The sequence below is a fragment of the Andrographis paniculata genome, unplaced genomic scaffold (genome assembly GCF_009805555.1).
Source record: "Andrographis paniculata isolate CXL003 unplaced genomic scaffold, ASM980555v1 Contig32END, whole genome shotgun sequence".
Taxonomy (NCBI): Eukaryota; Viridiplantae; Streptophyta; class Magnoliopsida; order Lamiales; family Acanthaceae; genus Andrographis; species Andrographis paniculata.
In genome coordinates, this window is record NW_026137565.1 from 7753659 (window position 1) to 7764655 (window position 10997).

The 10997-nt window shown below is 39.9% G+C and overlaps 4 protein-coding genes across 6 annotated transcripts; 2 read left to right on the plus strand and 2 right to left on the minus strand.

Moving 5' to 3' along the window:
• Positions 1 to 38: 38 nt before the first annotated feature.
• LOC127247820 (transcription termination factor MTEF1, chloroplastic-like) lies at positions 39 to 1587 on the plus strand. Of its 2 annotated transcripts, none has more exons than XM_051269849.1 (2): positions 39 to 1132; positions 1441 to 1587. In XM_051269849.1, exon 1 carries the CDS (start codon positions 236 to 238, stop codon positions 1124 to 1126), a length of 891 nt encoding a protein of 296 aa, XP_051125806.1. In that variant the 5' UTR covers positions 39 to 235; the 3' UTR covers positions 1127 to 1132; positions 1441 to 1587. The 2 variants fall into 2 exon arrangements, with proteins under 2 accessions (XP_051125806.1, XP_051125807.1); XM_051269850.1 differs by lacking the exon at positions 1441 to 1587 and adding an exon at positions 1253 to 1423.
• A 19-nt stretch (positions 1588 to 1606) lies between these two features.
• LOC127247817 (solanesyl diphosphate synthase 3, chloroplastic/mitochondrial) lies at positions 1607 to 6766 on the plus strand. Of its 2 annotated transcripts, none has more exons than XM_051269847.1 (12): positions 1607 to 1755; positions 2638 to 2715; positions 2883 to 2963; positions 3073 to 3144; positions 3856 to 3993; positions 4394 to 4480; positions 5085 to 5156; positions 5356 to 5441; positions 5584 to 5716; positions 5895 to 5984; positions 6138 to 6236; positions 6313 to 6766. In XM_051269847.1, the coding sequence occupies exons 3-12, from the start codon at positions 2949 to 2951 to the stop codon at positions 6490 to 6492; spliced, it is 972 nt and encodes a 323-aa protein (XP_051125804.1). In that variant the 5' UTR covers positions 1607 to 1755; positions 2638 to 2715; positions 2883 to 2948; the 3' UTR covers positions 6493 to 6766. The 2 variants fall into 2 exon arrangements, with proteins under 2 accessions (XP_051125804.1, XP_051125803.1); XM_051269846.1 differs by having other exon boundaries at positions 1609 to 1755; positions 2641 to 2715.
• Positions 6767 to 8113: 1347 nt separating this feature from the next.
• On the minus strand, positions 8114 to 9314 carry LOC127247315 (J domain-containing protein required for chloroplast accumulation response 1-like). Its single transcript, XM_051269129.1, has 4 exons — positions 9240 to 9314; positions 8809 to 8904; positions 8524 to 8700; positions 8114 to 8417 (listed from the first exon to the last, which is right to left on the minus strand). The coding sequence occupies exons 1-4, from the start codon at positions 9240 to 9242 to the stop codon at positions 8373 to 8375; spliced, it is 321 nt and encodes a 106-aa protein (XP_051125086.1). The 5' UTR covers positions 9243 to 9314; the 3' UTR covers positions 8114 to 8372.
• A 32-nt stretch (positions 9315 to 9346) lies between these two features.
• On the minus strand, positions 9347 to 10993 carry LOC127247424 (uncharacterized). The gene is made up of 3 exons (XM_051269252.1): positions 10446 to 10993; positions 9602 to 10110; positions 9347 to 9495 (listed from the first exon to the last, which is right to left on the minus strand). Exons 1-3 carry the CDS (start codon positions 10991 to 10993, stop codon positions 9347 to 9349), a joined length of 1206 nt encoding a protein of 401 aa, XP_051125209.1.
• Between the last annotated feature and the right edge of the window lie 4 nt (positions 10994 to 10997).

Here is a 10997-nt window from a genome sequence, read left to right on the forward strand (position 1 = left end):
TGTAGCTGTTAAAACTTAAAACTAAAAAAGCAGGACGGACGGGGCAAGACATCTCACCCAATCCGTTGAAATCCGCATGCAGCCAATGAAGTTGGGTCGGGCGGCCACGTGTCGGCCACGTGACGGTTGCAGGATCGGATAATGGCTGTACAACTAACTACCACAATTCTGAAACTAGACCAATTCCAGCTCCTTCTGTAATTCTCTTCCACAACCACTTCACGGCGGAGACACCATGCCGCCGTCGTTACGGCCGTTCATGCGCGTCTCCTCTCCGATAGTCGTCATGAATTCAGAACAGCGGAGCAATCTATTTACAGTCAAGCCAAAAACTGTCCTCCACCACCACCCGCTATACCAATCGACGCATTCGAACCTCTCCTTCGAATTCAAGGAAAAAATCCTGTGCCTCGAAATAATTGGCGTCGATTCCGGCAGAGCATTATCTCAAAATCCGTCTCTGCACGCCGCCTCGCTGGATTCGATCCACGCCATTGTTTCATTCCTCCAATCCAAAGGTATCCACCTGAAGGATTTAGGCCGAATCATCGGTATGTGCCCCTCGCTTCTAACTTCCGACATCAAATCTGAACTCAATCCGGTCTTCAATTTCCTCGCATACGACCTCAGAGTTCCGGAACAAAATTTCAGAAAAGTAATCACCAAATGCCCTAGACTCTTAGTTTCGAGCGTCAGAGACCAATTGAAGCCAGCTTTATTTTACCTCCAAAGGCTAGGGTTCGAAGACCTGCACGCATTAGCTTATCAAGATCCGATCCTTCTGGTATCGAGCGTGGAGAAAACTCTGATACCTAAACTGGATTACCTCGTCAGCTTAGGCTTCTCCAAAGCCGATGCAGTGGAGATGGTTTTGCGATGCCCTGCGCTGTTCACCTTCAGTGTCGACAACAATTTCAAGCCGAAATTCGAGTATTTTGTGGAAGAAATGAAAGGCACACTGGAGGAGTTGCAGCAATTTCCACAGTATTTTACCTTCAGCCTGGAGAAACGGATAATGCCCCGCCACATGGAGGCTGCGCAGAGAGGCGTAAAGGTTCCGCTGCCATTGCTGCTCAAAAGCACCGACGATGAATTCACAGAATTACTGTTATGGCAGGGGGCCTGACAGAATGTATGTATGTAAATTTTAATTTGCAGGTTGCAATAATTTCGGTACAATAAATAACTTAAATAAATTAGATCCAATTCCGAAAGGTGTAATATGGTTTATCAATAATTCACGTATTTCCAGTGGACAAGTATCTGCAAGTTTTTTTGGTCCAAATTGTTTGGGCTTTCAAAACATCGAGGCTCAATGGGCCATCTGAAGGCCCATATTCTTACCAGTGTAGTTGAGAAAATTGGGAGGCCCACTTCCCTGCTTCCATGGCTGAAGGGGAGCCACACGGAGTGTGTGACTCAAAGTTTGGTTCTTCGCAGGTGTTTTGGTTTTCATCGCAGAAGAGCTGACCTGACTGGATAGTTCTGATCCTCTTTCCTGGAAAGCCAGGGTTTATCTTTCCTTATTTGCGTCTTGGCCGCCTATCCAAGGTACGGAAACAAGGTCTCGCCGTCTCGGACCAAAACGATAAGAGTAGGAAATAGGAGATGTTGTACGCAAGGGGGCTGACCCGGATAGCGAGGTCTTGTTACGGCCGGCGCCGATGGATGAACTCTTCATTAGGAAATGTCCCCGGCCCCTCGCTCCTCGAGCACTCCAGCCGCCTTCGCTCCCCAGGTCAATCTTTTCAAGAGGTAAGCGATGCGTGAGTCGATGTACTTTTAGGTTTATCTTTTGTTTTCCTTTGTTAAGGTGTTTGGAGTGCGTGGTGTTTATTCTCCTTGGTTTTAATTTGCGAACTGTAATGTCTATTCGACTTGATCTGATTTTCTCGAATGATTAGTTACGGTTAATTTTATTATTAATTTTGTGTTTTTAGTGAGTTTTTAAATATTATTACCAAAACTGTATCCTAAGGCGAGTGGTGTTGGAACTGCATGCGATTCCCTAATTTTTTAAGCGACTCCGTTAATGGTAAAGTGTTGTAATAATAGTCTTCTGTCCCTGAATTTTTACTTGATGCGGAATGAGGAAGTTAGGCTTGTTGACCATTTTATTTTAATTGATGATGTTTGTTTGTTTGGGGGTTTGGATTTTGTTTTGGGATTTGAAAAATAAAATGTTTGAATTTGAATATTTGTATGAAACAATATAAATAGATATTGATGTCATTTTGAATGAAAAATTATTTTTTAATTTAATATGAAAAGTGAAAAATAAGTATTTGATTTGATATTTTTTAAGAAATTTTTTTCAGTGAATAGGAAAAATTTATCGTATGCCTATTAATAGTTAGAGAAGCGATGCCTGATGAGTACTGTGTTGAGTAAAGATCTGTATGGGGTCCATGTATCACATTCCTAGCTATCTAGCTATTCATCTCTTGCTATTATTTATTTTAAAAATTGATGTAAGTTGGTGTATTTTTTCGTTTGGTCTGTGCTGTTGTGAACATTGAATTTCATTTGCATACATATAATCTTTTTGTTCCTCAAGTTGTATTGCAAGTTATTTGTTTAGCTGCCACAAATTAAAATTTTGATTTTTTGTGTATTAATTTTGTTGCTGGTGATTAGTAGGCTTTGGGTTGCAGAGTTATTTCTTCTTGGGTTTCGAATGCTGTTAGTACTATTGGGCAACAGGCTGCAGATGAGGTTTGTGCAATTCTTTGTTGTCTTGATTAAATTGCTTTGATTTGTGCTTGTTGGTGAATACAGTTGAAGTGTACATTTTTTTTTTCTCATTATTTTGATATCTGTTATGGATGTACTCCCTTTAAGCTTCGTGTTAAATATCTCTTGGATGTTTGCTTAACTGACAGGAGCCACTGGATCCTTTTTCTCTTGTTTCTGATGAATTGTCTACTCTTGCAAATCGCTTGAGGTCCATGGTAATTGCAGAGGTATCTGATTTGTAAATTTTTTTGTTTTTCCCAAAAGAGAAATAAATATTTGGGCTTGCATTAAGTTTTCTTATTGATGGTGAAGTTCCTTCTCTTTGATATCTTGTAGGTTCCCAAGCTTGCCTCTGCTGCAGAGTATTTTTTCAAGATGGGGGTTGAAGGAAAAAGATTTCGACCCACAGTAAGTTCTTTATTTAGCATTTGGTGCATCTGCATTTCTTCTTCTTCTTCTGCCTCAGACATGTATTGAAAATGTTATGGCTTCTGTTCTTCTAAATTACAAATACAGAAAAATGCATGGTTTGAAAAGGTTGCTGTGTTAGCTCATGCCTGCTAGCACACCGTTTCATTATTTCATTTTGCTGGAACTGGAAGGTTAATAAATGGAATCGATTACTTGGTTCAATTTACATTCCCTTATAGATTTGTTAAGGCTATTTGAAGTTCCAATACCTGGGGACTCCTTCGGACGTCCACATCGCTTCAGACTCTGTAGTTCTGTTGTCAAGAATTTAAATGGTCAGTTGACTAATTGATGCCTCAAAAATGAGTTGTTGGAGTACTATCAGATTTCAGGAATTCATTGCGATTTTCTAATCTTGTCTTATTCAAGTTACACTAGCATGCCATTAGTTTGATGATGAAGATGAAGTCAGAAGAATGCCACAATTATCCATTGAAAGAGAAGTTATCTATGGGTTATGTTGTAAACTTTTCACTTGATGTGAATGCAACATATATTTTTTTAAGTTTCACATGCATAAGTATAGAAGAGAATTGCAAGCATATTGATTATCAACTCAATTTATCTTGTGTGAATGAGAAACGGCATCATTTGTGTTATTGAAAGTGTTAGCTGTCTATTCACCTTACTAGTTAACATTCCTTACAGGTTCTATTGTTGATGGCAACTGCTTTAAATGTGCCAATGCATAGGTCACTTTCTGAGACTGCAGCTGCAACTGATACCTTGCCTGCTGAACTGCGGTCAAGACAACAATGTATAGCTGAGATCACAGAGATGATCCATGTTCGTACACTATTGACTTTTTGGTGTTTAACCTCATTCGTACACTTATGCATTCAACACATATACATGATGCATGCTGAAACTATTTTTCATACCATTCCAAGCCAGGACGCTAATCTGGTTGGTGCTGGTGAACACGGACTAACTTCGCATTTGAAGTGTGATTCAAGCATAAGTCTAGTTTACAACCAACCCATGATCTGGATTTTGTTTTGGCCTTTCTACGCATGATCTTTGTGATCATATATTTTCATGTGAAGCTTATGGATAGATGTTGATGTGGGTATTTAAAAGAAATATCTTTTATCATTATCTGTATAGATTAATGAACGTTTCACTCGGAGTGGTGCGGATTGGTACTTGTGTTTGACCGCTTTAGTAATTCATTATCTCATTGTAGGTTGCTAGTCTCCTCCATGATGATGTGTTGGATGATGCAGATACCAGAAGAGGGATTGGTTCATTAAATTTTGTGATGGGAAATAAGGTACTTTATATCCCTACCAAATGAAAAACTAGCATGTGAGTCTGAGAGGCTATTTGCAAAAGGGTGGCAATGTTCTTTCTTCATATAACATTTAGCATAGGAGTTGCAGCATCTTATGATGGGAGTTTGATCACTTTTTGTGTTTTTCTCAGAGGAGCTCTTTTGGCATATTTGCATCGTTCCTTTATTCCTTATAATCATATAATTGAGGACTGCATTCATTTTTTGAATAATTCATACTCTCTTTTGTAAGCACAAACTCATAGACAGACACTCAATCAAGCCCAATGTATTTGACCTTTTGTATCTTCTGTTTGGTGTCGTATATGAAGCATTTAATTTCTAGTAATGAATTTTCTCTTCATATTCTGGTTGATTTTGTTTGTGCACCCATAGGGAAGTCCAAATGGCATTTCTTCATGTTGTTCAACTGATAGTAGTTTAGTGAATCGTGCTCCACAGATAGGGAATGATTTTAGTAATCATATGATATTGACCATATTTTCTTAAATATAATTCCACGTGTAATTAATTCTTATAATTAGCTCTCAGCTGAGGTATATCATTGTGTCTGTTTAATTTTGACTTCCAGTGTTAATTGCAGTTAGCTGTATTAGCGGGGGATTTCCTGCTATCAAGAGCATGTGTGGCACTGGCCTCATTAAAAAACACTGAGGTACGCATTATCTTTTAATTGTTTCATTTTCTTATAGTTCCATGATCCAGCACTTTATGTGTTTTCTAAATATGAAGAAATATGCTATGATTGGATGTCAACTAATACTTTATGTTGATTTCGGTACTGGCGTAACCTACTCGCTTCAGATGTACTAAGATCATTTTTGTTTGCTTCATTCTACTAATTCACATTCCAGGTTGTTTCCCTCTTGGCTCAAGCTGTGGAACATTTAGTTACTGGTGAGACAATGCAAATGACAACCACCTCTGATGAGAGATTAAGGTACGCAGCTTCGGTTGCTAATTCTTCAGCATCAAATTTGTCTTTTGTTTTGTTATAATGTTATCAGGCTAAGTTCTTTCTATACCAATTTTTTGTTTCATTAGCAAACCTTAGCTAATTCTTTTGATATTGCACTTTTCAGTATGGATTACTATATGCAGAAGACATACTACAAAACTGCTTCGTTAATTTCAAATAGCTCCAAGGCTATTGCCGTTCTTGCTGGACAAACATCAGAAGTTTCAATGCTGGCTTATGAATATGGAAAAAATCTGGTCAGTGCAATCCTATGATATGCATTTTTTTTTTATTGATTAGTGACAGTGTTTTTTGATGGGTAACAAGTTAGCATCGTTATCCTTAATTTGATGTATTGTAACTACTGGTTTCTAGAGACCCTGGTTAACTTGGTTTTGCCTTTCAATATTTCTATTCATGTATGCGCCGATGCAGGGGTTAGCTTATCAGTTAATTGATGATGTACTGGATTTCACTGGCACATCAACATCCCTTGGGAAGGGCTCCTTGTCCGATATTCGCCATGTATCGTTTCTGAACTTTTTTGCTTTGAGTTCTGACCAATTGAAATCATATTTTGTTGCAAAAGTAATATGACAACCTTCTCTTGCGCACTGTAACAAGCTTTATTTATTTGTATAATTTATCTTTTTTTGGGTGGGGGGGCACATTTGCCAGGGAATTATAACTGCTCCTATATTGTTTGCCATGGAGGAGTACCCTGCGCTGCGAACTGTTGTTGATCAAGGATTCGATGATTATGCGAATGTAGACATGGTAAGTATTTTATGAACCTACTCCTTTTCCCGCACTCAAATAATTTCAATTGGTCCCTCATGGATATTTGCTGCAGGCTTTAGATTTTCTTGGAAAGAGTCAAGGATTACAGAAGACTAGGGAGTTGGCAGCAAAGCATGCTAGCCTCGCTTCAGCTGCCATAGATTCCTTTCCTGAGAATTATGACGAAGATGTCCAAAGGTCGAGGAGGGCACTTGTAGAATTAACACAAAGAGTCATCAACAGAACGAAGTAAGGATAGTAAATTAAACTCCTGCGCAGACACATCAGGAATCGGAAAAGATTTCTTGCTTATTAGCCACGACGATGGAGAAGTTTTGTTTTTTGTTCAGCATATGTTATTGGGTTATTCAATTCAAAGTTAAAAATAAGTTTCTGCCAGGGAAAACCTCTGCAGTAAGATATATATATATATATATATAATACATATATAGATGCATATTTATGTGCTGGCGTGTATAATTCAATTTAATTAGGTTTACTTGAAGACTTAGAGGAATTGATTGATCTGAAGCATGCCTGGATCTGTTTTAAAGCTGTTCGAGTGTTTGTGCTTTGAATTGTATAATGGGATCTGTGGACAAATTATATCTCACAAGGAAATTACAGATTGGGCCTCCGAGAACTAGGGCACAGGAAGATTGACGAGCCTGGAAAAATGGCCCTAGAATCATTAATAGCCCAGCTTTGGCAGGCAGATGGGCCTCCCAACCTCGGCCCGCAAGGTACAGCTAATACACATTGGGCCCTCTATAGCATTGGCCCATAACGATTGTGGCACAGAACTATGGCCCATTTAAATTGGGTTCAGGAAGGTTAGCCATAATGTCCCTCCAGAATAATTGGTCATACGAAGTGAGCCCTTAGAGAAATGGGTTGACCATCCGGAACCAAGGCCCAGAAGTTGGGGCATACATAACAGATTGGCACGGCCCAGAATTATGGACCATAAATATTGGGCCAACACAGAACTATGGCCCATTTGAATTGGGTTCAGGAAGCTTGGCCCGTAACGTCCCTCCAGAATAATTGGAATTGGGCCCTCAAACAAATGGGTGGACCATCCAGAACCAAGGCCCAACAATTGGGGCGTACATAACAGACAGGCACGGCCCAAAACTACGGCCTATACATATTGGACCAACACGCTAAGGCCCATAATTTAGGTTGTGCACTCTAGAACATTGGCCCATATATATGGCGGCCTATAAGCCCATTTATGCTGGGCCCAAGGACCTTAGTGCACACAGATGGGTCGTCAGTTGGGCCACACGTTGACACACACATGGCTCGTATATATTGGGCTCAGTACCTTATGTATTATGGATCGAGGTTAGACAAGGCCCAAAAGCCCATAGAGATTAGGCCGCACACAATTTATGGCCCACACATATTGGCCTGTCCGCAACCTCGGCCCAGAACGTTGAACCAGGTAATTGGGCCGATTCAGAAATATGACCCATATATTGGCCCATATGAATTGGGCCCCCTGATTGTCAGTACAAGAGGATTGGGCCGTACAGATCATTAGCCCAGAGAGATTAGACAGCCCAGTCATATCGGTAACCTATGCCCAGGCATATTGACCCGCCGCTGACCGTGGCCCAGAGTATTAGCGCGTGTTTGTTTGAGAAATTTCGGAAGATTGTCTTTTTTTAAAAAAAAAAAAACATAAAAAACATCTACTCAAGTCCAATCCATTTGGACCTCTTAAAGGTTCTAACCAAGGAGCACGCAGATCCTAAAAACGCATAGTTTCCCCCCATTACTAAATAAAATCATTTCAATTTTTATATTAAACAAATTAATTTTGCATTCAAAATATAATATGAAACACCAATTAACATCTTATCAAATAATTATTCTAATTAAAATTTCTATTATTAAAGCCTAAGCCCAATCCAAACCCCTAAACAAACACAAGCTTCTGACGCACAGCAGAGATGGTGAGCATGGTAACATAAATTGCTTGCTAGCATTAATAATAATCTGTAACTTCTGCATTCACTAAAATAATCCATAATCATACACAACTCAGGCATTTTACCATTCTTCCTGCATCACATAGGCTGCAAAACGGCATCTCGAAGAGCCCACTAATTTACCAGCAAAGTTTCATCCACAAATGGCATCATGAGAGCCAAATGATTCCCAAGCATCCTATAATAACACCAACAAACATTGGTTTTCTTCTATTCATGCCATCATCTTCAAAATAAGCAACAGCAACATATGAAATATGATGAAATGACTAAACTAAACAAACCTGGAGTAGAGAAAATGCTTTCTCTGCAATATATTTTTGGGTTAGAGTAGCACCCCGTTGTTGCAGTTTGTCGGGATGGAGGCACAACCGTGCTTTCTGATATGCTTTCTTCACTTGCAATACTTCAATTAGGTTTGTCAAAGGTATGCTCAACCATCCACTGCTAGGCCACAGAATCTATATGAGGAGGAAACATGGCCATTGTTAATTAAGTTTGGCATGAGCCACATTTGTTAATCATTATCAAAGACTAGTAGGAAATGCAGGCATTGAAATCTTTCTCACATGATGCAAAGAAGATAACAGCAATCGGATGTCAGATTCCTTTCCAATTGACCACAGCCTTATCTTTTCATCCAGCAGTTCCACTTCCGTTTGTACCTTCCATGGTTTACTCAAGAAATTAGTCCTTATTTTATAGGGAAAACTGTTTCATCCGAAGCAGGTGTTATATAGCAAGCACACCATGGTGAAGACACAAAAATGCTAGTAATCATTTGAAATCCAGTAAAATGATAACACAAAACAAGATATAAACACTCAACTAGTTTCAGGGATTACTTCTTCCGGAAAAAAAAAAAAAAAAGAAAGAAAAGAAAATAGTGATAGTGATGAGCTTCTAAAATCATGATTTACAATAATGGAGTTCATTTTCGGTTAGAAATAGGACAAAAACAAGGATCTCATGTGCATAAAATTGAAATATGTCACATTACCATGTTTCCAAGCTGTCTTGTTTCTTCTCCTGCTACCCACTTTTCATGTGGTCCATCCTACCAAATGTGAAACATAAAAGGGAAATAGCTCATATCACTCCACACTATCACAAGGAGAGGTTCACATGTAAGACATCATCTGTTGATCCAAAACAATCTAGAAATCCAACATCTATAAAAACTTGTTGATGAATAAATACCAAAGAGCATAAACTATCAGTGTGCACTGCAGAATTGTGATGTCCCTTCAACATTTCTGCACAGATTCAATCAACAAGGAACAATCCACATTACCATCACATATTTCAGTCTAAAAACCATGTTTAAGAACACATATGGAAATAAGAAAAAGTGACTCAAACCTTCTGGGAGTTTTTCTCTCTCACATTCTTGCACAGGACAGTGCGTTTGAAACTTCTCTTTCGCCCAAGCAATTGCTTCATCAACCCCATTTGATTCACATGTCCCTTCCCTGTTATGAGAATTAATTTCAATCACATAAGAGCTCATCACTTCATTTTCATCTAGTTCAACTGCATATTGTTTCAATTTCTGCTCCTCAATTGTGTGTAACCCATGCTCCCTGTCCCCTTCACTAACTGTAGAAACTGCAGGTGATATTGGTGAGTTGTGCTCTAAATCATCTGCAGACACTCCAAAACTGCCATTTGATACAGGTTCCAGACTAATTGTCTCTGGAGATCGATTCCGTGGATTTACTCGAAAAGTGCAGCTTCTTGATTTCTCACCGCAATCATTATCAGTGCTGCCAATGGATTGATTCCCTGCAAAGTTATGCACGTCCTGTTGGGTTTGGTAATCTTCATGCCCCTTTCTTCTTGAAGTACACCTTGACTTGACATTTATTGGCCTGCAAAGATCCAAAACTTACCATAAGAGTAGCTCACCAACCAATAAACAAAAATTTGTCCCAACTGTATCCAATCTTCAAATTATCAATTCAGCTTGGGCGGGATTTTATTTGGCACTGTAGTTAGAATCTACCCTAATGCTGCTCTATGCAATTTCAGATAAAACTTTCCTATTCCGTTGACTTAGATATTCTGGTGATGCTCATTGAATGAATCCAGACACAGTTGCAATAAAATAAAAAAGCAAAAGACATTTGAAAGAAAACAGACATCAACAGTGGCGGTCTGTGAGTGTGAGTCAACAATCAACAAAAACATCAAATCAGGGACTCACCTGAGTTGTGAGGCCAAAAAGGCAAAATCATCGCCGCCATCACCGGAAACCGCTGGTCGGAGAGGACTGAGATCATCCGGACTCAAAATAGACGACGAATTTGTCTTTGACCTGGATCTCGACCTCACCACCGCTTCATCCTCCCACCCAAAGATATCGCTATAAAAACCAGTATTCTCACGTTTGTCCTGATATCTGTCGCTCATCTGCACAGGAATCCTGAACTGCGGCAAGCTTCGTCCGTTCCTCCTCACAGGTTGCGGCGGCGGCGCCTTCTCCGCAGGCAGGAAAATCTCCTCGTAAGAGAAACTCGCGGAGGAGTACGATGACCTTGGGAAGCCGGTGGAGAACTGGCGGGAAAGAATCGTTCTAGGAGGCCCACCGAACACATCACTGAAGTCTTCGGCGTCCAAATTAGCGTCATCGGAAGGAGGTTTGGGGCTCTCCACCGCCGATCGCCGGTGAAGGTTGCCAGGGATATGACGAGCCGTCGCTTGCAGCGGTGGCGCTGCAGGCATTCCCATCCTCAGCCTCCATGAATCGTCCATTCTC